The 27,669-nt window shown below is 29.2% G+C and overlaps 2 protein-coding genes across 2 annotated transcripts; one reads left to right on the forward strand and one right to left on the reverse strand.

Annotated features, from left to right (window-relative positions):
* LOC109356439 (CEN-like protein 2) lies at nt 9,175-12,026 on the forward strand. The gene is made up of 4 exons (XM_019599761.1): nt 9,175-9,434; nt 9,568-9,629; nt 11,119-11,159; nt 11,726-12,026. Exons 1-4 carry the CDS (start codon nt 9,234-9,236, stop codon nt 11,962-11,964), a joined length of 543 nt encoding a protein of 180 aa, XP_019455306.1. The 5' UTR covers nt 9,175-9,233; the 3' UTR covers nt 11,965-12,026.
* Nucleotides 21,369-23,201, reverse strand: LOC109357510 (protein YIPF5 homolog). The gene is made up of 2 exons (XM_019601514.1): nt 22,320-23,201; nt 21,369-22,283 (listed from the first exon to the last, which is right to left on the reverse strand). The coding sequence occupies exon 1, from the start codon at nt 23,072-23,074 to the stop codon at nt 22,337-22,339; it is 738 nt and encodes a 245-aa protein (XP_019457059.1). The 5' UTR covers nt 23,075-23,201; the 3' UTR covers nt 21,369-22,283; nt 22,320-22,336.

Genomic DNA, 27,669 nt, shown 5'->3' on the forward strand with positions numbered 1-27,669 from the left:
TTCAAAATATATATTAAGAACCGTGCCTTGTCAAATCTATCTCAACCAAATCCCAAATATTAACTAAACAAAGTAAAGGGGACGATGGAACAAAATTGAAATTGAAATTAAATATATGCATTGATAAATAAATTTGGTTTATAAGTATGTCTCACATCATCTTTCACATTTTTTTTAAAAACCTATTAGGCTACAAGAAATTTGTTAGGCTACTACTCTTATATCCATTCGGTTTTGATGTGAAATATTAACATGATATTAGAGCAAAGCCAACCAAACTTCTTAGCAGGTGTTATAGGTCAAAAAATACATTTTAATCATGAGTGAAAAACTCTTGTCTAGTTTGAGAGACTTATGTGAAGATACATTGAAAAATAAGTCACACATGAAATACCCCATTCTCTTAGAGATTATTTAAATATGGACTATTTTTCTCATTATTAGTTTTGAGATAAAATTTTAAAACATACGATTTACCCAATAAAGTATAGAGAAAATAGATACCTGAAAATTGCAAGATCAAATGCTAGCTATGAATAAAGCTGAAAAAGCTCCTTTTGAAACAGCATCAAATTTTAGAGATTAATATTTATGATACTAAGGATGAAAGGATTAAGAGGAAGAATAATGTGAGTATGAGTGTGTTCAAATTTATAAAACAAACACAAACTCACAAAAGGGTTACCTATAAGGAACAAAGAAGGAGTGACCATATTCCTTTATATATGATCCATTTCGGCTTGGAAGGGTACCCTACAAATTAAGGGAAAAAACTAAAGAATATTGTCAAATGACACAATATAGAGAAGATAATTGAGAAACAATGTTCATGAGCTCGATCACAACACTTGCCACGTGTAGAACATGTGTCACATTTGTAACCTTGTTCTGATGGAACTTATGTTTTAAGCTCAACACGTATGCATTGTATTGCTATATTTTGAAGTTCATTAATTAAAAATCTATTTTTTTAAACAAAGTGTAAACGCACGTCACAAGCTTGTGCTATGGAACACAGATTTGCTTTGTTGTGAATAGTACTTCACCTATCCAAAAATAAAAATATATTGTATCAATTAAAAATATTATTGTTGTGAGAATCGGATTAAATAGTTCGATCAGACTTCTAACCGAATATGAAAACAATTCTAATTTACAATTTTAATTGAATAAAGGGTCGAACCATTTTCAAGCGGAGAAATTTTGGTCCAACCTTATTAATATATGTTAAACTAGAGTAATCAGAAAAGTGAACAGGACGGTTAACATAAAATTTCAAAAAATGGAACACTAATATAATATTTTAATTATACATAAAATCACATGTTTCAATTGGACAGTTTAACATTTAAACTAATTAAGCTTAATAGCGACATCTTCCGGTTTAAATTCTATAATATTAAAAAATATAATTCAAATTTTAGACGTTCATTACTATTATTATATTTACTTTATTATTATTGGACTATTTGGACTAATATAATAGTGTATGAAACATAATTTTAGATAACATATTTATCTTATATGATACGTATTTGATCTTATGAAAGATGACATCATTTCGTTATTTGGACAGTTTTTTATAAAAAATAAAAGCTTCCTACCAAATATGAACACGATGATATTCTTAAAAATTCAAGCTTGAAACTTTTGATATAGTTCATAAACCATAAGAATACATGCATGTACCTTAGGTATTTGACCACTTGCATTTATTTTTAAAGTGAACTTGGGGAAGCTAATATATAAATGTTAAGGAATTGAATGCTAGTGATATTTCATAAAAATCTTTTTTTACCATACCTGCAGAATTTTATCGAGACAATGATTTTTGTTACTACTATTAATTAGGGGATATAACTAAGAAACTTGTTTTGAAAAAATTAAGTTTCAAACACATCATTGACCAAAGCTCATCCTTAATAGTCTCATCAATAGTCTTAGGCTCAATTTTAGAAACAAATGTAAAGAAATTAAAAACATTTCACAAAGAATTTATGGTTACCAGTCACTTAGAAATGTCACCTATTATGTTATCGATAGGATGATCTTTCTTTAGCTTCCAAGCTTGTGGAATTCTTTCATGTTCTTGACTTGATTCTTTATCTTCTTGCATCACTTTTTTAGGTTCTTCATCTTTTATGTATGCATCCTCAAGAGTACCCACACAATCATCAACCATATCATTCTCCTCTTTTGGAGAAGACTCATCAAGTACAGCATTTATACATTCTTCTATCGCCATTGTCCGCTTTTTATTGATTATGATAGCTTTTGAATCAAATTTACTAAAAATTTATTTTCCAATGTTTAAAATAAAGCACTTGCATCCAAAAGCATGAAAATGAGTAGAAATATTTGTTTTTTCGGCCTTTAAAAAGTTCATAGGGGGTTTACTTAAGAATAGGCCTCAAACATATTCTACTCACAACATAGCAAGTCGCATCCACCCAAAAGTACTTGGACACTTTACTCTCATTCAACATGGTTCTAGCCAACTTCTCAAGAACTCTATTTTTCATTTCAACAACTCCATTTGTTCATGAGTTCTAGGAGCAGAATATTGGTGTTCAATACCATGTTTTGTGCTAAACTTAACAAACTTGTGGTTTTCAAATTCACCACCTTGATCGCTTCTTAGAGTCACAATTTTATGATCCATTTGGATTTGGATTAGCTTGGTGTGCCTCTTAAAAGTTTTAATAGTATCACTTTTTAGTGCAAGAAATAGAGTCCATGTGAATCTAGAATAGTCATCTACAATAACAAGTGCATAGTAACTTCCACCAAAACTCATTATTTGAGATGATCCAAACAAGTCCATATGAAACAACTCTAATATCCTTGTTGTGGATACCGTGTTTTTAGAATATAATGAACTTTCTACTTGTTTGCACTTTTGACAAGAGCAACAAGTTTCTTCCGTTTTAAACTTGAATTTAGGTGGACCAATCACTAAGTCCTTTTTAGCTAACTTGTTCAAATGAATATGATCATCCCACCTATATCAAATCCAAATATCATCCTCTTTTGAAATTAAAACATATTGAAAATAAGGAGGTGATATCATCCGAATAAACCATATATATGTTAGTTGTTCTATGACCAATAAATTCAACACTATCTTCTATGTCATTTTTAATAACACAACACTTGGATTCAAATATTACCTTATTACCTTTGTTGCATAATTGACTAATTCTTAGAAGATTATGCTTTGAGCCTTCCACTTAGAGCACATTTTCAATGATTATTTGTGAAGCATTACCAAACTTTCCAACTCCAAGTATCTTGCCTTGATTATTATCACCATATGTAACATGACATTTCCCTTTAGGTGAAAGCTCAATAAACTTGGACTTATCACCCGTCATGTGCCTAGAAAACCTGTTGTGCTGTCCAAGTACCATTGATGTCCAAATATCCTTAGGTGTACATACAAAACAACTTTTACTTGCTTGTTTTAGGTACCCAAATAGTCTTGGGTCCCTTAGTGTTAGTCTTCTTGGGATCTTGTCCCTTTTAAATATATATATATATATATATATATATATATATATAATAAAAGAAACATTTATATCACTAAAATCTTAAATTAAGACATTTTTATCTTTAATGATAAGTTATAGGAGTTTGTTAAGATGAATGTTAGTAAAATTAATACAAACAAAAAAGAAGTAAACTATTACTTTTCTCTTTCACTTTGATGTTCTGTCGACCTTGAAATTACACAATTGACAAGAGTTATTTACGTTAGTCTCTTCCATCATGCTATTCATTATTTTAGCCTTTATTTATGAAACTAATCTAAATAACTTATGTTAATTTCAGGGACAATTGTATATTCTATAATATTAGGGAGGAAAATAAAAGGCCATGCAAAGATGAGAGCAAGGGGATGAGAATCATCAGTCTCATTTGATGTTCCTATCGAATCAGAAAATTTTATTTGATTAAAAATAAAAATCATAATAACATAAATTAATATTTATATACTATTCTATGAAATTTTATTAGTTTGATACACGAGGGGCATGATTTTCTTGAGACAGAGGATTTTTGTCTAGAGCAAGAGTGGTAGTTTACTAAAAAACTCATATCCCAAAGCTACACGTGCCATCTCCTAATACTCTCTTTTTGGTTATAAATTGTTATTGATGATCAAAACAAAAAAAATTGTTTCTAATCTTATTGATTTTGGGGCTTGACTTATTTTAAGGCCACTAACATTTAAATTCTAAATTCCTTAGTCTCTAGCAACAAGGGCAAACTAACATGTTGGTCTAGTAGTGTAAGGTTCAACTAGATTCCTAGAATAATCAAAAGGTCAAGAGTTTAATTCATGAGTGTGACACTTATGGGGAGGAACAATTACATACCCTAAAAGATATCAATTCCTTATCAAAAAGTAAAATGATACATTTAGTAGTACAAAAAAACTAATAAGAGTAAAGTCTTTTTTTATTTTATTGTTAAAAAGACCTAAACTTGAAGCCAATCCAATACACTCAAATACAAAATCTGCCTTACTATATATTTGTTTTTAGAGGTATTTCATTTTAAGGAAAAAAAGTTTCTTTTAAAATAATTTAGTATGTTGAGATCTATATACACTTTTGTCAAATTAAAGAATAAATACAAAACTCAAATACATTTCCCCATCCAATATATTCATCTACAACACCATTGAAGTGTTAAGCAATTTTACCCATATCTAATAAACTTGTCCCTTTACAAAGTGAAACTAGATAGTGTCACATGCTCAAGTTCTCAAGAGCTGCTTCTTTTTTTATGATCAGAATTTAGTATTTGTACTTTGGTAGGGTTTGAAGGTGTTGTTTGTTCTCTAAGGTTAATCTTTCTCCTACTCTTTTTCATGTTTCATTATGTACAACTCCATAAAAAAAGCAAATATCTGGTATTTTTTATTTGATTCTTAATTTAACTTAGTTCAATGAATAGGTATTGAAAATCTATCTCTCGCCATCAAACCTGCTACACTTCATTCCTTAAACTCTTCACTTTCACCATTAGACTACCTCAGTATTTCAAATTGATGACTGCATCACGTGATACAGCCGTAATATTGTAGTTGCGGTGACTGCCGCAACCGTATCACACCGCAATTACAGTGTGATACCGAATTACAATAATACGAATTGCATTGGATTGCATCAAACCGCAACACAACTACATCGGGTCGCATTAATACACATCGATGTCAAAATATATTTTTACTTATAAAATAATTCATATCGCAACGATCGTAATCCACGTCGTAATGATCGCAATGACCAGAAGGCAAAATCACAACTGCATCTGCAATATAAAATACTAGACCACCTTTAAAATACTAGACCACCTTTAAAATACTAGACCACCTTATCACTCCTGAATATACATGCATATAATACTTCCTCATTTCTTTACTCTAATTTTTCCCCCTATGTTGGAGTTCATTATGAGGTTTGTGTTTTCTAGATAAAAAAATTTATAATTTTAAGGACCCTATAATTACTCATTTTGTCTAAGAAGGAATACTAATAGTTTAATATGAAGAAAAAAACATTCATTCTAGAGGAAGTGATTTAATCTCATATACCTTCATGATTAGAAGATCTACACTATGGGCACCAAGATTTTAAATAACGGTCGGCGTTTCAGAAAAATTCCAAAATCTTAATATTTTAAACAATTGCCGACACATATGGTTGGTGTGGTCATAATCATGAATATGATATGGTTTGGGTGGCTTACTATAAGTCTAATTTTAAAATTTATTTTGTATGGACATGTTTGATGGAAAAAATAGTCCTTTTTATATTGAATAATTTTATATTATAATATGGTATTGATTAATTTTATATTATTATGGATATGTAATTTAAAGAATTTTATGACTGTTTATCTGAAATAAATATTCAGCTATTTTGTTTTTAATATTTTGTTTGAGTTTAACCAAATTGTTATCTAGTTTTGATATGACAAAACTGATTGAATTTGTAAAGTTTTATCCACGTGATATTTGTTCAATTAATTTAGCGATTGATAATCAGCTTAAGACTTACATCATTGAAATTTGGATTAATGTTAAATTTGGTTCTTTAAAAGGAATCAATAATCTTTTAGATAATTTATTTAAAAGTGAAAAACATATTGTTTATTCATTAGCTTATATTCTTTTGAGGTTAGCAATAATTTTACCTGTTGTGAGAATAACTTTAGAAAGAGTCTTTTCAGTTATGAAAATTGTGAAAATAGGTTGCCTAATCAAATGAAAAATAAGTAGATGAAAGATTGTCTAATCACTTATATTGAGTAAGAATTGTTCAATAACAATGACAACAAATTGATAATTCAACAATTTTAAAATGTGAAATCACGTAAAATCAATTATGAAATATATAAATTTTTTGATTAGATATATTTAAATATTGTGATTTTGATATTAATATTTTGATCATATTATATAAGATATTTATTATTTTAAGTTTTAATATTTGTTGTACACTCTACCTCCTAGTCTTATATCCATCATGTAACGGTTGTGGACAGAAATTTTAAATCTTAGGCACCACCATTTTGGAAACATGGCAAGAGCTGGAAAGAAATGAGAGAAAGCAAGAAACTGAAAAAGAACTTTGATTGAAGTGAGAAAGGTATTAGTATCTACATATTGTATGATTTTTTTATATTAATAAGGATATCTCATTTTTGGGTAAGAAACTAATTATGTGTAATTACATAGTGTGAGATTTACATATATAGACCAAAAATGAACCTAACTAGTAATTAATCACTCATTCATCTAGTAGTAGTGATAGAAGATAGAGTTGTTATTCATGTTGGATATATAGACAACAATCTTCAACCTTAACCTACCAAGTAAAGAAAAGTGTTAATTCACACTTCAATTATGATTACATAATAAAAAATAGATAATGTAAAGTAATATGCTGGTATAATATGTGTCTGAAAATAACTTTGATTTTGATGGAGTTAATATTTATATATATAGTGATGTGATATAAGGTTCTCAATCATTACTTCTTTTCAGTTTATTGCATGCAAAATGTTGAACCGTGTTGTCGTGTTGATAAGTCACATTGCTGTTAGTGTCAGTCTTCAACTAGAGGTGGCTTTAATCTCCTGCAAACATGACTTTGTGAAACCTTTTTGAATCATAACTTCCTCCTCCATAAACAACTCAGTCAAAACATACACTTTTCAAGTCAACCCATTTGGATGAAGAAAAATAAACTTTTTTTGGTTTCCCATATATACTCTAAAAAAAAATTAAACATTAATATATAGGAACCATATTAAGATTTAGTATTAAATAAGTTGATGACAGTGTCATTTAAAACATTGAAATAGCTTTGATCTTAAATAACTTTTAAATAAATTTTTTTAAATCATTAAATTAATTTGGACCTTATATTTCAATATGGGAGATGATCTCAACTCACATAAACGAATTCACTAACGTAAAAAAATAGGGTTTTAAGAAACAAAATTTGTCACCCTTGAAGCATATGATGCTTATGTGCACATACATCAACCCATTTCCCTAGGAAAGGAAAAAACAAAAGAACATAAATTTTAGATGAAAATGGTAGGGTAGCTTCTAGTTAAAGAAGCTCCACCTTCTTCTTCCTTTTCCAATTTTGGAACTTGTTTTTTAATATGAGTTACTAGTTTCATTCTGAAATGACATTGGGCTACACTTACAATCCTAGGCATGTACATAGCCTTGAGTATTTATGGTAGAGTTCCTTTAATTATAAAATAATATTCGAACCAAAATTAAATAAAAGACAAGGAGAATCACACATGCATAAACAAGAGAAAAAAAAATGCATTGTTGTGCATGCAATTAAGGAAGGTTCTCTATGCAAGGTGCATTGAACAAAAAATTATCTCCACGTTCATGCTATTATTACCTTATATGCTAAAGACACATGGTAAATGTGGACATTCATATATAGAAACAAAGCATTCCTAGAATTTTGCCTTTTACATATATATGCTTTTTAGTTTAATAGAACGGTCGGAGCTTGACAAACTCACATATAAGCAGTACACAAGATGCTTTTACTCATATCAAGAACCGTTTCCAAGGGACCCATATTGAGGGTGATATCTTTTCTGATATCGGAGGGTCAAATACTGAAGAGTACTTGGTGGATCCGAATGATTTAATATTGGGTGGATCAGTTAACATATGGCATGAAAAAAATCAAAGGGTTCAGATTTTTTTTTTTCAATTAAATAATATAAGAAAAAATTTATCTTTCCTCATACAATTAAGTATTAGAGGTTCCAATAATGTAATAATGAAGAATCTAATTCCCATTAGTTATATAATATGATTTCAGCAAAAACAACCGTAGGCACTTGTTGAAAATGAGTCCCAGAAAATATGAGAAATGACTTATATTCTAAAAAATAGTTGTGTTAGCTTTGCAACAAATGTAATATCATATTTTTGTAGTGTGTGGGTTTATAAATTGATTTGACATTACAAGGGTCATAATAATCACAATCTCCGTACATTTAAAATACTAATATACAATTTATATTTTTTTTCTATTTGAAGTATATAAAGAGAGTACACCTCAATATATATTGTAAGCATAAAACAAATTCTAAGCTTGTACTTTCTAAGCTAATTAAAATAAATAACATTGATAAGATGGTTTTTATTTTTTCGAAAAAATATGTTGCTTCTTTTTTGTGAGGAAACACATAATTTTTCGGGGCATTTTGGGAAAAATATTAGTAATTAATTAATAGTATTTTTTTTCCTAAACCAAGAGTTTCTTACTTTCTTACCCAATCTGAGCTGTGAATTTCATTTTTACCTAAATGTGACTATACTATAAATTTAGTGATTATTAAATCAAAATCTGACATTTTTTAAAAAGAAAAAGAAAAATCTATTTACTTTTAAGACATTTACATTATACAAAATCAGATTAACTATATCTAATACCAATCAAAAAATATCATGTCAATTAAAAAATTAATCATTTATTATTTTTTTGTTTTTGCTTTAATATTATTAATGCGAGACATAATTTGAAATATGGTTTGGAACAACATTATTCATTTCCTCCCCTTATAAATATGCAGCACATATATACTCTCCCTTTCCCATTGAGTTATATATTCTTCCATTTCCATTATTACATAGTTTTTCTCTCTTAATCTTTCTTGTTCCTCTTATTATAATGGCAAGAATGTCATTAGAGCCTCTAGTTCTTGGAAGAGTCATAGGAGAAGTTCTTGAATCTTTTACAACCACCATGGAAATGACTGTTACTTATAACAACAAGCTAGTCTTCAATGGCCATGAGCTATTACCTTCCACTGTCACAAACAAACCTAGGGTTGAGATTGGTGGTGCTGATTTCAGGTCCTTCTTTACACTGGTATATATATATTATGATCTCTTATATTTAGTTGTAATCTATAATCATATACTCATGTGTTCCTTTATCATTGGAATATTGTTACTTACAAAGAATGAATCATAAGGCTAAATGTCTCACAATTTCATTGTAGGTTATGACAGACCCTGATGTTCCTGGCCCTAGTGATCCTTATCTGAGGGAGCACTTGCACTGGTATTATTTAATATAATAATAGAGATTATAGCTAGCTATAAAACCAGTTATTATTTCATTTTACTATACTTAAGTTTTAATTACTGCTCTTGGAAGTGTAAATGTCCAATGAAACACCGATATCGATATGAATATTAAAAACGATATGTACCGCATATGTATATTTTTGGAAAATATAGGGCATGGTATGTTTGAGATATGCATAAAGTTCATGTAACATAATAAACATATAATTGTTGATTTGAAACTACAAATAAAAAATATAGTTATTAAGTATCACTAAATACAAAATGCCATAACCAATCATTATGCAAATCCATTTTTTCCTCTTTATCCAATAAATATGTTTTGTCTTTTATCTCTACAACTTCATTTAGTAACTTGAATGTTATGTTTATCTCTTTTAATTTACTGATTTTTTTATCGACAAATAGTATTTGTTGTAGACGAGGTTTGAACCCTTAATCTTCTTTACTACACCTCTTCTCCCAAATCATCAGAGCAACTTACAACTCATTGCCTCACTGATTATCTGTTATGCTTTTTCTATTTCTTGGGATGCTTACATTTTTAGGGAGTTAGAAGGGGTTTGAGGGTTAGGGGATAGGTTAAAGTGAAAAAGATTGAGGGTTCAAGTTTCATCTACATTATTAATTACTAATAGAAAGATATGAATAGTTAAAGAATATTGAATTATGTAGCTTCCGAGTTTCTAGAAAGAATGTTTAACATGTTTGCAATTTTTCTTTGATTCTCATCTAACTAATATTATATTCATTATTTATCTCCAAATATATCTTTACACAAAGTTGTGAGTCACCTATAGATCTAAAATAATTATTGCTTGTGTGTTATTATCATTATTAAGGTTGACGTTTGAATATTAATTAAATATTTTAATTGTAACTTAATATCATTTTAGAAAATTTAATTAAATCTATGTACTTAATCATCAATATAAAATTATATATTTAGTATTGATTTTATATTTCTTAAATTTTGAAGTTAGAATGAAAAATTTTGGTAGGGGTATAATTGTCAGTGGAGAAATAAAATCATACTTTCTATCTTCATTTTCTTTTCTTTTTCTCTTCTACCAAATAACCCAAAATTATACTCCGACCTCTCTCTTTTTCTTATCCTCTTTCTCACCTTCTTCTTTTTTCTTAATTTCTTCTCAACAAACAAAGGCTAAAGTTGTGCAAGATATGCATTCCTGTTATCACATTAAACTTCAGAGGTAATTAGTATTTGAAGAAGTTGCATACCTTTTCCATTCTATAAAAGTGCATGTTATACAGTGACTTGAAAAACAATTCAATCTCAGACCCCAAAAAAAAGATATTCTCTAAAGTCTCATCATTAAACAAGTATATACAGAACAGTGTTAACTACGTACAGTAACCACTATCCATAAGTTTTTTTTTATAAAAAAACATTATTCACAGTTATATCTAACACTCATTGTTCAAATTATTTCTTTCTGCAGGATTGTGACTGACATTCCAGGCACAACAGATGCCACATTTGGTAGGTTTAATTATTGATTTCACTACTACAAAGTAGTACATATATAGATATAATAATATATATATATAAAGCCTTGATCATGAAAAAGCCCAACATCCTTTGTTTTATTTTGTCTGATAGGTATTATATAAAGTAGAACTAGTTTTTATTTTCTCACATCAAACAATTTTTAGGTATTTTATAGATACACGTATTTATGTGTTCAGTACTGAAATATGATGCATAAATTATTTTGATGATTTATAATTTTTATATTTAAAAATAATTTAAAATCTATATAATTCGAATCTTTATGTCATTATCTTATCGTGCACCATACTCGACTAGTTTCAAGATAATAGTAAGCAAAACTTAAAGATGAAGATAAATTTACTCTTTTTTTTTTTTGTTTTACCAAGGGTATATTCCTACCTTTTGGATAATGAACTAATATCTTTTATGGTTCAGTCTCTCCTAACAAATATTGTTCTCAGTAATCGACTCATTGACCTTTTAGTCATTTTCATACATAAATTTACTTGCTATAAAAGAAAGTTGTCAAATTCTAATGTGCTTGTATTTTGTAGGGAAAGACTTGGTGAGTTATGAGATTCCAAATCCAAATATTGGGATTCATAGGTTTGTGTTTGTTTTGTTCAAGCAAAAACGTAGGCAATGTGTTACTCAACCATCTTCAAGGGAACACTTCAATACTAAGAATTTTGCACTAGACAATGACCTAGGGCTCCCTGTTGCTGCTGTCTACTTCAATGCACAGAGAGAAACTGCTGCAAGAAGACACTTATTAGCTGGAACCTATAAGTAATAACCATTGCAATGCAAGCACGTGTGATTGAATAATGGATTAAAAATATTATGATTTTCCCTTGTATTTCAGTTCTGTCTAGAAAATGTGTTTGAAAATTAACTTGCAGAAGTATAATCATGTCTTCTTTGACTAAAAATATGTATATATATGCCAGGCTTAATTAACTTTCCATCAGATACAGCACTGCATCTTCTTGTATATGTCATTATTATTACCTTATGGTTATATGGTGTGACCGCATATATAAAGAAATAATGGGTACACCATGTTCATATATTCATTTCCTTTAATTCAGTTAGGTTTTTTTTTATCAGCAATGTATTATATTAAATAAAGAAAAATTAGGAGAACAAGTGGTGCTCCTATGCACAAAAAAAAAACCTTTACATATGTAAATTCAAACAATTTGAAGGGCTCCACACCCAATCCATGAACGAGTAAGAGAATGGAGGAGATCTAGCAGAGAGAATGTTCCAAGAATGAAGTTGAATAGCAAAAATTACCTCATCAAGATTACAAGGGGAATTATCAAAAATAGCTTTGTTCCTTGCCAACCAAAGAGACCACAAGGTGACAAACCAGATAGACATCCACTGATTATGATAAGGATTTCCTAGCCGCAAATAAGACCAATGAGATAGGAAGTTATTCCTAATTCCAGCTGGAAAAACAGAATTAAGTCCAAACCAGGAGAAAATAGCTTGCCATACATCATAAGCGAAAGAGCAGGAAAAAAATAAATGATCAACAGATTCATCCACCATTCCACAGAGAACACATCCTGATTGTGCTCCATCCCTCAGGATACCTCTCCTAACCAAATTTAGGCGGGTTGGAACTCCATCTACAGATAACCTCCAAACAAAACATCTCAATTTTGGGTTTACTTTGTTTCCTGTAACTGTAGTAGCTAGGGGAGAGCATGAGACGGGTTAAAGTTTGTCCTTATTTGGCCCTAAATATTGACTGAGTCTAGTTTTGAACCTGAATCCGACCCTAGACTCGATCGAACCCGACCCTATTCGGACCCGATCATGATTAGGCCGTACCGGGTGAGCGGGCAGGGTGAGCATGGTGAATATTGTATAGACCCGATCGAACCCGACCCTATTCAGACCCGATCATGATTGGGCCATGTCGGGTGAGCGAGTAGGGTGAGCATGGTGAATATTGTATTAATTGTATATAAATTTTTATACTGATAATATGTATATGTGACTTTATGAGTAAATTGTGATTTCTTCGAAGTTGTTTGAGTCGTAAATGAGGCTTGATCATTTATGACATGTTCTTTTAGTTAACACTTGATATATGGATTTACCATTTGATAAAAAGACTAACTTTGGATTAAATGATGAATAGTTATAAGTAGGTGTGAGAAATGGTGTGGAGATAATTATTACTCCATTCATTAATCTATTACAAGTTAAAAATTTCAAAGAAAGGAACAGATATATTGCATTTGTGATTTGCATTAGTGTGAGGGTGGGATGTGTGACACAGTTAGGTCTAGAAGTTAGAGACTTAAACTTACATACTTATGTAACTAAAATGAGTAAAATACCTTGCAAATTAGATTTGATCTTTTCTCAATTTGTAAGTAAAGAAATGCCTTAAAAATCATACTAAAGCCTACTACTGAAGTACCCAACTTTATAAAATAATATAATGTGTTGTTTCAATGTTGAAAGAAGATTGATTTAATTCATAGATAAGATAATGATTAGTTTCTTAACCATAAGATAATGGTGCACATTTGCTCTCTCATAAGATATCTGCTGTGATTGGTTAGAAAAATAATTAATTATTATTTTTCTAATTTAAATATATTTTTTCAATCAATCACAAACTAGTAGTATATGGAATAACACAACTTGTGTGAAGCAAATGTGTTTCCCATAAGTTAAAAAATATTATCCTTAGTAATAAAAAAATTATAAATAAAAACCCTAAATCAAATCATTAATTACTCCACCCTAACCATTATTTTTTATTTGGCCTTCTTGACAAGAACCGCATACATCTCCTTCTTGATAGTGTTACTTCATTTATCACTCATTTTGATTAAAAAAATACAAGTTAATTTTTTTTAATTCAAATAGAAATCACTTTTTCCCATATGAAAAATGGCACATGATGAGCTTCTATATGTCAACATAACCTTTTTCCATTGCTAGTAGAGCTGATTATTGATCATAACCAAGAATATATTCAATCTCTTGTGATTGAGCATTCATCAGTTCGTATAAGCAGCAATAGTTGATTGAAAATAAAAGATAAAAAACTAATTAATCATTAAAAGGTCATTTTTTTCATTTTGTTAGTTTGCTTAAATTTTAGTTTTGAAATTTGTGAATGAAAAGATGCTGTAAGGTTGTTTTGATGTAGGGCATGCAACTTTATATGTGAAATTTTTAAGTGCTCATTGATGAAGAAAAAAGAAATTCTTATTATATACAATTGATTATTTATTATATAAAGTTTGAGAATTCTCCGCAATAATGTAGATTATAGTTCTTATTTTTTTCTTCTGTTTTATGACCCCAAAAATGTTATTTCATTTTATATTAAGAATAAAAATATAATCTTATATTACTTTTTCGTTTGCTTTAGTATGATTTTGTCTCCCATTGGTTTGGAGAGAAAGTCACTAGAACTTTGAATGTCATTTTCCTTTTTAGTCATGTGATATATCATCCATAATTTATATTATGTTTAAAAAATAATACAAATAAACGATAAATAATATAATATAATACTTTAATGAGAGCATATTAATCCATGCTCAAACATCCTTAGCCAAAACTTTGGATGAGATTTTTACACACAAAAAATTGTTTGGAATAGAATCTTGATTACAAGTAATTTTATAATTAAGAATGCTTGTAATATTGTAAATAAATTTATAATGTAAGTCCAATAAATGACTGTTTTTTCGTCCTAAACTACTTCATGCATGCTTCTGAGTTTAAAGGATTCTTGTTACTTCAAAATTTAGATCTCTGGTTAAAATTAAAACAATTCAAAGTATAAAAAATAACTAATTTGACTCAATTATTATATTAAGGATATTTAAAAATATATAAAGAAGTTTGTTATAGAGATAGTAAATGCTGTAAAAAATATAAGTTGCAATTTAGAAACTAAAGTGTAATAATCTCCAAGAATCTAATCTCAGAATTTATGATTTATTAAACTTTATATTTTAACTTTATTAATATTTATATCTATTAACCAAACGACCTTGAAAAAATAAATTCAATTTAAATTTAAAGATTTAAATATAAATAACTTAAATTCAAAATTAGATTGTATCATTCAAACTAACATCTAAATACATAGTTACCAAATTGCTCTTTAAATTTTTTATCATTTATCTTTCCATACATATTCTTATGTAGAAATAAAGTTTTTTTTAAAGGAAATGGAACAATTTTGAAGCTCAAATTCAGTTACAAAACTATCAAATTAGAGAGGTCAAATATCTTTTAAAAAGAATTATTTGAATTGAAGACTTCAAATATACTTTTGAATCTCCTTCAAAGTAAAAAATGCACTTGCTAGTATCACTTGAATTTGGTATTGGGGAATCGTTCCGCAAAGTAATGTTAGAAACAACTCTTATTTAAATAGAATCTGAAGTGTTGTCTGACATTGTTGTTTTTTTATACTACTAAGAATCTTTTTTTAATATTTAGGTAAAAATATTTTTTTTTGGGATACATGATTTATCTCTCCTAATATGTGTTGCTCTCAGGAATTGAATTATCTATCTTTTGGTCGTCTCGAGATCTACTGAAATTTTACACTACTAAATCAATGTCATATTGATAATTTTTTATATAATGTTTGTGTAAATATTTATATATAGTCAGTAAATTATCTATTATTTATTTGTATTACTTTTCCAAAAATTAATAATAATAAAATATGTATATTATATAATGTATTAGCGATGTATATAAAACTTATATATGTTTGTGTATATATTTTTTTCACTTTATTTTAACACGTGATCCACAAGTCCAATGCTACCGACTACCAAGGCATTTATAGTCGACACATAAAGTAAGATTTTTCAAAGGAGCAAAAGAATAAATAGTCTTAAATGCTAGGAATGTACTAATAATGTGGCATGATCTAGTTGTATAAAATTTTGTTAAAATTTTAGGATGATTAAATGTTCGATTCCTTATAATGATATTTGTTAAGAAGGGTAGTCACATATTCCGAAAGTCATTAGTTTCATACCTAAAAGAGTGAAAAAATATTGTTGGTAGTATAAAAAATTTCTAAGAGTTATATATGACAAAACGGACAATGTCAACGAGCACGCTCGCATAGCCCGCATTTTTTGCGGACAGGGTATACAAACTTTGTTCATTTACTCATTTCGCTTGTGGCTATTTTCATTAGGTAATACGGCATTTCTATTGGGCAATGTGGGTGACCCACAAACATGTTTTGCCATCTCCTGATAGACAAAGTAAACATGAGTAGAGTATATAAGGCTTGTTCCTTACTCATTTGAATTATATTTTGCTTAAAGAATACAAATCTAATCTATTGAATATGATAAATGATTGAGATTTAATGAGTTATATATAGATTAGACTATAGATTGTTAGGAATGGCAATAAAACTGAACCTGTGGGTACCTACCTGAATCGAACTCGAATTTAATGGGAAAACCCGATGTGATTGGGTTCAGGTTTGGGTTCGGGTTTTACCTAAGTTTAAATTTCGGGTTTGGGTTTGGTATAGCAAATACCCTAACCCGAACCCGCCCCGAAGTAAGGTAATTCAATTTTAAATTGAAATTTCTATAATTTGCCAATTGTTTTTAATTTCTAATTTTACTTTACATACGATTGGATCTTCAAACATAAAAGAAATGAAATAATACAAGAGAAAATAGAAATGTTAGAGAAAAATTATACGAAAATAATATCATATTTTCCTTAATACTTTATCATTTTCGGGTTTTTTTGGGTTCGGGTTATCCGAAACCCGACTGATTCAGGTATGGTATTTTTATTTTCAACCCCATTGAATTTAAGTTTGTGTTCAGGTTTTGAATTTTAAGTTTGACTATATGCAAATTCGACTCTGATCCACTCTGTTGCCATTAATCTAATTTTTACTTAGAAAACAGCTAAAATTATTTCAGATTGAAGTGAACTGCTCAAAAATGTCATTTCATTTGCTCAAGTTGACATATAGAGTGATGGGAATAAAGATAATGTCAAGAATCAAGATGGTATATTGGAATTACGTCATTTATTTTGCTAAAAGTATATAGTATCCGTTTTAGATGTGCAAATAACTGTTTTTAATATAAAAAATACAAGTAGAACCAAACATGACCATAAATAATCATACAAAATAATTATGTTTGACTTAAATTAATCTAATAATATTAATTTTTTAAGTCTACTTATACATTCAAATAATTAAAATTCTTTGAAATTGATAGTTAAGATGTGAAATAAATTTTTTAAATTTACTCTTAAATTAAGTGAATTCACTCTCATTATATTTCGATTGAAATATATATTAGATATGTATTATGTTTAGTTTCTAATCTCTAAATACTAAATTTTTATGATTATAATATTCATATAGTTTAGGTAAAAATAATAATAATTAAAAATAAATGATAAATAATAAATTTATAGTATTTAAAACTACCAATTATCAATACACACATTTTGTTTCTGAAATTTTATATATTAACGGTAAAAGTATCTAAATATATAAATTTATACAATTTAGTTAACTCAAACATTTGTCATAAATTTAGTGGCAGCAGGTACAAATCATTGCAGAGTCTGAAAGGTTTTCACTTTTCAAGTCACGGGTTGGTTGAATTGAAACATACATGCCATCATGATTCCATTTTCAATATCACCAAAATTAGTACAAACTAAGAAAGGGCGTATTGTTTCTTAAGGATATAAATTGTAATTATTATGAAATATAAATACATAATATCATAAAAGTGCCATATGAAAATAAAAAGCTTATATTTCATATAGATTAATATATTTGCTAAAATTAATGATCATTTCTAATTAATACATAAATTGATGGATAGCCAAGTCTCAATGGAATTGATGATCATAACTTATAAAAATATGATTATTGACACTAATAATTTTCCAATTGATTAGTATATTGCCTTATTAGCTTCAAATCCTCACTTATGGGAATCAGACTTATCTCTATTATTGGAAAAAACTGTTATATTTTTTAGTGTATATTTAAAGATAAAAATATAATATCAATATAAGTTAAATGGATAAAATTGTTATTATTTTTGAGCTTTTCTATGTATTTCCACCTAAATAAATGTCATGCTCTGACTCCATTTGTACAACTCATTATATAAAATGAAAGTAGTAACTTTTTTGTGTTTATGAAGTTAAGAAGAAAAAAATGTATCATTTTATGTGTTATTATTTTATGATCGGTTAAAAAATAAATTTAAGTTAAAAATTAATAATTAATTATTTTTCAACCGATTAAATCAGTGACACATAAAATGATAGACTTCTTGGACCAGAAGAAGTTCACTGTTAAGAAGAGTGTTGGTGTCTATCGTCATGCTTTGCATGTAGTGGAGAATGCTAGTAGATATTCTACGGATATTATTTAACAGTTTGAATTTTTTAAAATAAATATGCTGGATATAATCATGTTTGAATGTAGCTCATCCACTATGTGGTATGACTAACATTTTCATGAGTTTTATGTAGGCAAGACTTAGTATAATATCCATGAACTAACATTTTAAAAATTTATACACAGTCAGTATATCATTCATTATTCATTTGTATTACTTTTATTTTATTTAAAAGTCAATAATAAATCGTGAATGATACAATAATAGTATAAAAACTATTAATCATGCTTATTACCTGGCCCTCCAGAGAAATAATACATTCATAAAACTTTAGAATTTAAAGCTAAAAATCTTCCTAATACCAAGTAAACAAAGTAAGTATTTGACTAAGAGAATATGAATTCATTGTTTTGGGAATATAAAAAACATTCAATCCTTTCTTTACTTAGTATTAATTAAAAAAATTATTAGTCTAAAATTTTAGGAAAATATATCATAGTAGTAAGATTCCCAATGATAAGGCAAATCATCTGATTAAATTGAAGTAATGAGACATAAATTATGAATACCCAAATTTGTCAAGTGTGCTTCAACCCTATAGAAAAATGCAGTTTAAAACCTCAAGGACAACCTCAGATATGGACAGTGACAACACATGTGTCCCTCTATATATAATTGTATATAATTAGTTAAAAAAATATATTTAAACTAAAATTTCTATAATTAAATATTTTTTTAACCAATCAGAAATACTGATACATAAAGTAATACACTCTTTTGAGACCGAAGATGTATTCTCGATGTTAGCCTAATTCTCATACATTTCTTGTGATAATGAGGTCTGAATCTATAATCTTACAAACTACCTAATCCCACTGATTCTTGTTTGCAAAGTCTTTTTCCACACATAGTTGATATCAAACTCAATTAATATGTAAGGAACTTAACTATCCACTAATTAATTTCATTAACGACTTTTGTTTTAGTTATTAATATAGATTACAGTTCTGAAAATCGTTTCAATATTCTTCATCAGCTATTATCAAATCACATTTGTCTCAAAACAGTGGGTTGCTAGCAACAACAACAAAATAATCAAAGAATCATTACTCATGCAAATTCTGTATTAAGGATTCCACCATGAAATCTAACTTTAACTTCTGATACAAATCTTTTTCGTTTTGATTCTATGCCTATTTTATATAGCTGAACTGAACATCTAAAATCACCACCAGGATCATATAACTTAAAGGAAGGCCCTCTGGCAATAACCTTAGAAGCATTGTTACAGTCTATACACAGAGACCAACTAGATAATAGAATGAGAAAGACTCAAGTCTGAAAAAATAAGCTTCAACTTCAACAATAATCATAACATTGTAGTCTAAGAGTCGGTTTGTGAGTTGAACTTCGGAGGGGAAATGAGGAAAAAGAAAGGTTTTGGAGCCATGAAATACACTTGTCATATAGCTCTGAAGCCTTCCATTTCCGCTTTTTCCCGTCCAAAATCCAATTCGCAAACGAACCTTAAAGGAGAGCTACTAAACTCAGTGGAATAGAAAGGATTGCAATATTTGTATCACTATATAAGACTTTTTGTGCATGCCCTGACCTTGAAACAGAATAGCCTCCCCTCTCCCTAAAGTTTTAGAAAATACTTTATTCACCTTTAGAAATTACCTAGTTGGGAAAGGATTTCTTTCTGCAATAAATACTCGTACTCACATTAGTTACAATATTGTCAGCCTTAGATTTTCGTTAAGCTAAGCGAAATTTTATGTGAGAAAACAGCCTCTGGTTTTCATCAGCATCATAATTTCCATATCTCCACCTAGTTTTCTGCAAGAATGTTTGCTTATGAAATACCCCAAACAATTTCATAAAAAAGCAGGAGCATACTTTTAAACCAATAGTTTAGCTAAAAACTCAACATAACTTATACTTTTAAGTACAATGAGTAAACTGGTGAGAAATAATGAAATTCAATTGCAATTGAACCTGCAAAGAGATCATCCTACTCAGTAATTTCTCTCAAAATTAAATATACCTTCAAAATTGTACACAAGCAGTCGTTTAATCCATAGACAGATTTTAAACATTGATCTTGTTTGTCCTAGGCAATTTAAATTCATATCATAGAATCCAACTTTAGATCAGTTCTACAGTTCTAAATGGGGGTGGGGAGACTATAAAGTATAAAAGATAGATCTACCCTAGTCACTAGAACCTTTCAGGTTTCAGAGAGAAAAATATCATGACTAACTTTGCTATGGAATTACAATCAAATAAGAATAAGATTCAGTCATAGCCTGTTTGGTTAAGATCCATTCCACTGAAAAGGGAACTTCCACATTTCCCGAGACACAATTAACAAAAAAAAGGGATTCCTTCAACCTAAGGCACATTGGTATTCACTGCAATTTCAAAGGAATGTGCGCTGGCAAATGAACTTATAATTCACACCTAAAGGTAAGTTTAGTGAAAATACTTTAGGCTATAGCCACTTACCACTATACAAGTTTCGAACAGCATGGCCAAACTTGAAGTTCTTTAAGATTAAATAGTCCTTAGATCTAAATACAGCATTTAAGGTTTTTCCAATATTTTAATTCTGCTAGTGTAATGCATCATAACCAAATAGAGGATGCTGTCACAAGTTGCCTAAAGCATGTGTATTTTTTTAGATGAGCAAGGGGGAGTACAACTATTGATCAAGTATATTGTCTACTTTGTCAAAACTCAACAACAGTCATATGAAAATACTTACCCATCACCCTTCTAAAAAGTAATGTTTTTTTTATACCAGTTAAATAGTTGTAATTCTAGTACACAAAATCAGGCTTGGCATGTTATGGCTGTGTTGAAATCCACTTACCCAAGCCACATTGCTAAATGTTAGTATGACAAATCATTCTTTTTCTGACAAGAAAGTAAATAATCTCAAAGGCCTGAACAGTTCGATTATGTATAGTTTAGATAAGTACACAAATTAGGTACTAAGTTACTAATTTCTCGATTTATCCAGTTGTTGTGTGGTTTCTCTTCACAATTCAATTTAACATATAGTTCCATGGCACCACACAAGCAAAAAAACCATAACCTGATTAGACCTTGAAGACTGTGTGCCAGGAGATCAACTAAAAACATAAAGGAACATCGTTTTTTCAAAACCAGAACAACAAAAACCAAGTCTTTTCCCACAAGGTGGAGGTAGCTACTTGCCTACTTGGATCAAGTGAACACTATAATATTCTATACTAAATCATGTTTATAGATAGACCAACCATTTAAATCTAAATCACACTGAATGGTTTCAACTATAATTTTTCTTGGTCTCCACTTGCCTTTAGCAATTGGGTTATCCTCTATCTGATCTATGCTCTCTTCACCGAACATTCTACATATCCTCTCCTCACATACCTGAACTGCCTAAAACAAGATTTTGCCATCTTATCTACAATAGATGATACATCAATTTTCTCTCTAATGCATACATTTCTAATCATATCTTTTCTACTAAGCAAACTCATCCAATGCAACATTCTCAAAACCACAACAAAAATGTAGGTAAATATATATACTTCCACAACACACAACAAAAATGTAGGTAAATATTGACCTAGGGATACAGAGAATATCACGATTTTCTACATTATAGCATGACTATAACATAAAACTCATAAAGTTCAAGATGTAGAGACTAGATCTAAAATAACAAACAATCCAATTCAAAATTCTAACCCCCTAGAACACAACAAGCAACGAAAACAGAGAGTAAATCAAGAAACACGCATATGCAACCAACCCGTGATGCTCATCCCCGCCATCAGTCAGCGACACAATCAACCCAGTCGAAGCCCTGGTGGCCCAAAGCACGAAAACCGCAGCAATCGCGACCGCAACAACCCCACCCTGCGGCAAGAAAAGCGAAACCGCGGAGAAAATAACAACCGGCAACATACAGTAACCAACCACACTAGTACACGTGTGCAGATCAAGATTACCGGTTCTACCAGCGAGCATGTTGAAAACAACGTATAAGAATATTGACGAAACCACGATCCAACCTAATATAACTCCGAATTGGATTTTCCCAGCGAGTAATTGAAATAGACAAAATGACATGTAGAGAAGGATTGGACCTGAGAGATCGGAATCTTTATGAACCGTGTGGTTCACGCGGAACGGGTTCAGTACGGATCGAATTTTGCTCCAGATTTGGTCAGGGTGAATACCGAGCTCATCGAGGAGAGGCTCTTCATCTTCGAAGTTGGCGGAGCCGCCGCCGACGGGGCCGGTGTAGATTGGACCGGAGGAGGTGGAGGCGGCGGCGGAGCCAATGTCGAAGGACATGAAGGGGATGCTGGAGTTTGGTTGGAAGGGTGGGTTTGGTACGCGGCGGTGCTGGAGGTTGGTGGCGGTGGGAGCTGGGATTCCGGCGGGGAAAGCCACCGGAGGGATTTTGAATTCTTTGTTAGCCATGATGAGATTGAGAATTGGTTGAAATGAGAGGAATTTGGGGTGAAATTAGGGTTTTGAGAAAGTTTAGTGATGAATTTTGTTTGGTGATTGAAGAGAGGTGAAACTTCCAACCTAATTGCTATCTTGGAACTTTATGTGGTAATATTTATTAATGAACCGAATCATGTATTAAACGAGTTGAACTTAAGTTCATTAAACAAATGAATTGAATTTAAGTTCATTAAACAAACGAGTTGAACTTGAATTTGTTAAATAAATAAGCTGAATTTAAACCAACAATTTGATTCATTAAGTGTATTAGTTAGATCGATTATAACACATACATAAGAGTAACTCAAGTGAAAATAAATCTTATATAAAATTTATGAAATAATAAATCATTGTCATACAAATATATAAATACGATTAAGATCAAAAGTTAGTTAATAATGATCACATAAAAAAGTTATTGTGTGTTTAAGTTTTAATTTTGACAATTTAAATAAGATTTAATGGTACATATTACTATTTTGATTTCTCATATTAAAAATTGTTTTCACCTGAGCTACCTTCTAGATATATATAGACAATCTTTACTACATAAACTTAAATTGATAATTATATTTATTATTAATACTTACAAACTTGCTCTACATTTATTTGTACCGTTCACTAAAATCTTGTAGACCTTTTAAATTTATTTTGATTAGTAACATAAATTTAATATTGACATAGACTCAAACTAATCCTTAACGAGTCTAAATGAGCTTAATCAAATTTCACTCCATTCATTTCTATCGATAATCAATAGTATAGATATTTAAATAAAATAAATAAATTAGATGATGATAACATATCATGTCTTATTCTAAAAAATTTAACCTTTAAAATATGATGCATACTTACAAATTTATAATATAGTGTTGAAGAAAGAATGAATCATTGAACTATAATTTTAGGAATAACAAGTCCCAAATTGTCACTTTGACTAGAAGGCTGAAGAGTGAGCCCAAAACAATTTTTGAAGTTGAGAAGACTATGTGGGAAACTCAAGTAAACAAAACTTTATTGAGAAAAAGAAGTATGTATTGATAGTGTATGAGATTTATACATTATCATTGTATTATTCACTATTAATATTTAATTATTGTTAACTTTTCAAAAAAAAATAATACAAATGAATAATGAATAATAGTGTGCATGTGTAAAATCTGTACACTCAACTTCATTTGGGGTTCTAAATCATATCGTGAATGAGTAAGTAATAAATGTTAGAAATAAACCAACCTCTATTATATGTCGTACAGATATTGAAAAACATGTCAAATATATATGCTTCAAAATCAAATGCATATTTCATTCTCCTCTTATTATTTTATGTAATTCTAACATAAATTTATTGTCTCAAATCATCTTCTATATGTTATTTTGTATCAATTATTGTTCATTTTTCAAAAAAAATCTAAATGAAAGATAAATAATACATTGACATTGATTATGTATAAATCTTTATAATGTTAGTGCACAAATATTACACTCAAAATTTAATAGTGCATTAATTAATATTTTCATGTCTACCATTACACAATACTTTATTGATTCATGCAATAGGTGAACAAATTAATAACTGCAAAGAAATAAGGGTATATTAAAAAAACACAAGAAATGTTAAGTGCATCAAAAATGTATTGGTTTAATTATGTAAGGCTCACTAGATTCTCAGACATTGTATTAAGTCAAATATTAAAAATTCGATTTATATGAACTACATTTATTGGGTTGACAGTCATGTACTCAATACCAATTTGTAATCCAAAGAAATACCACAATCAAGCATATTAAAATCCTCTCACAATGCTTATTAAAAAAGAATTATTGACAATTGAAGCAAATACCTTGTTTGATGGACATGCATGTTAAGAATATCTCCATCCGAAATCCATTGATTAAATGCGGAAGTCCTTATGACCATGACTTTGTTCCCATAATCTAATGTTTATGCCCATACATAAACCCTAATGGAACAACCATGGTCCAGACTGAAGAAACCCTAAATGTGTTCATGGTGAAGATGAAGAACATACCTTGTTGAGCCATTTCCGGAATCTCGAAGGTATGAGGGTGCGGTGATCTTCCAGATGTTAGAGCCCGAACAGTTTTCCTTATGCTTCTCTAGAGGGGAATGAGAGAGCTCTTGATTCTTGAGAGTGTATGCCTTATGGTGTGGGTGTTCCTTAGTTTCAAGAAGTGAATCTTGAAGTTGTGAGGAGCCCTTATATCTTGATGTGGATAACTAGGATAGTGTTTTATCCCTATGGATAACACTATCCTAATCCACCTTTATTCCCCTTAACCCTACACTTTAAAACCTGTTGCTCTATAAATGGGAACCATAACCCATAAAAGTAACCCCGTAGTGGTTACTACTTTAGTTGCAATAATTCTAACTCAGTCCCTTCATCAAATCAGAAATTGTTTGAATGTATCTACACTTATATTATTTCATGACACATATGCCCTTAGCCACCAAATTAATTGCTGAAGATCATTTTATATTTTGGCTAATTACATAATGACCATAACACAATTATAGAATTATATTTGTGACCCATAAATTGTCAGAAATTCTAACAATACATCCACGTATAATACTATTTTATAACAAGAACCAACTTATCCTTTGAATTTATTAGTATTAGTAATTTTTAAAGCAAATTATATTGCATAGTTGAATTTATTTGTTAAATAAAACTGAAATTCTTTGAATTATTTTATACTTATATAACACATAAAATATCAGTTTCGTATATTTTTTTGCTTATTTTTATGGAATTTATGTAGCTCACATGTCAACGAAAGTGAAATAAACTACGACTAGTCTTGAACGTAATATACTGCAGAATATGCTAACAATTTTCTTCTCTCTTTTTTTGTACACAATCATTTTCATCCCTCTCTCGTTGCTTTCTTCAAATCTTATAATTTCTTAATTAAGTGTATGCTCCCACGAAGGGTTAATTGATTTTTTTAGTGTGATGGGAAAAAGTCAATAATCTTATTTGAATTGAATAATGTTATCATATATGATAAAACTTCTCTTATAAAATATTTTACATGATTGTATTCATTGAGATTCAAATCAAGACCATTTAAGCTAAATTAATCCACTTCTAGTTGATGTATGCACCTTGTGATAAAATCCCAAACCTTATTTATTTCTTTCTCCTGCTATTATAGATTGTTTTTGCCACAATTAAGAGATATTCACCTCATTAAAAAATAAGTTATCAAAATGGTGACAAAGATAATAATATATAATAGTTGGTATATATGATTTATGTTGAATTATATATTATATAAAATATTAAATTATAGCTTAGCTATTTTAATTTTCTTATTAAATTTATATTATCGAGGAAGGATTCTCGTTCAAATGACCGACAAGATCTTGAAATTTTGGTTTTTCATTTAGTGAACATAAAAATAATAGTTTTGTGTATGAAAAAGATCTACTATCTCAATATATTATTGAAGCATATTCGAAAGATATTCTAATAGTTACGTGTTGGCAAGAATAAGCTATGGGATTCCAAAAATTATCTTTCCCCTAACCCTAAAATTTAATATGCCTTTAATTGAGACATGAATTTTAGTACAAGCAAGTCTATGTCGTGGATTATCAATGTAAAAATTTATATACATTCTGCATTTTATCGATTACTCACTTATATTATCTTTTGAGTGGTTAATAATAAGTAAATATGAATAATAAATAATATAATAATAATAGATAAAACTCATACATCATCCCTATGTACTATTTTTTTCCCTCTATTTTAAAATGAGTTAAATTCTGCCAAAGCCAATTAGGATTCTAGAACGGTCACATCACATGCCTCCATGCTTCATGATAGGAAGAAAAATATATTGCCATAAAATAAACATACAAAAGTATTAGCAACGGGGTATTTGCAATAATAACACATGGAGAATTGAAGATGGTATTAAATACGAAAGTATTTGCAATAAAATAAATATACAAAACTATTTGCAAGGGGTATTTACAACAATAAATATGTGTATATAATAAACAATGATTCTTAAAATTAATTTAAAGGTATTGATGTTATAAATAGTTAAATACTACCATGACAAATAACAAAATAATTGAAATTGACAATAGTTATGAGTTAAATAAGGAATTTATGTAAAATATAAATCTAAATATCAAAAAATTAAAAACATGAATATTGTTTTGGAATTGTACACAATTCTTATTGATTAGAATTTGCAATCACAATTAATAAGCCACATGGCCAAAGACTATTTAGTATTGGATAAATATATGCGGCAAGTGTGTAGAAAGATTAAGAAGGAAAAATCATTAAGAAACTAAAAATTGCAATATATGTTCAGTAATTTAATTTGATAAATTAATTTGTATAATCCTTTAAAGTTTCATATAATCAATATCACCCACAATGTTTTAGTCTAGTGGTATAAGTTTCGACTATATCCACATAATGATCAAAATGTTAAGAGTTCGATTCTTAGAAGCAAAAGTAATTAAAAAAAATAACCACAAATGCCTAAAAGAATTAATTCCTTACCTAAAA

The sequence above is a fragment of the Lupinus angustifolius genome, chromosome LG09, assembly GCF_001865875.1.
Source record: "Lupinus angustifolius cultivar Tanjil chromosome LG09, LupAngTanjil_v1.0, whole genome shotgun sequence".
Lineage (NCBI taxonomy): Eukaryota > Viridiplantae > Streptophyta > Magnoliopsida > Fabales > Fabaceae > Lupinus > Lupinus angustifolius.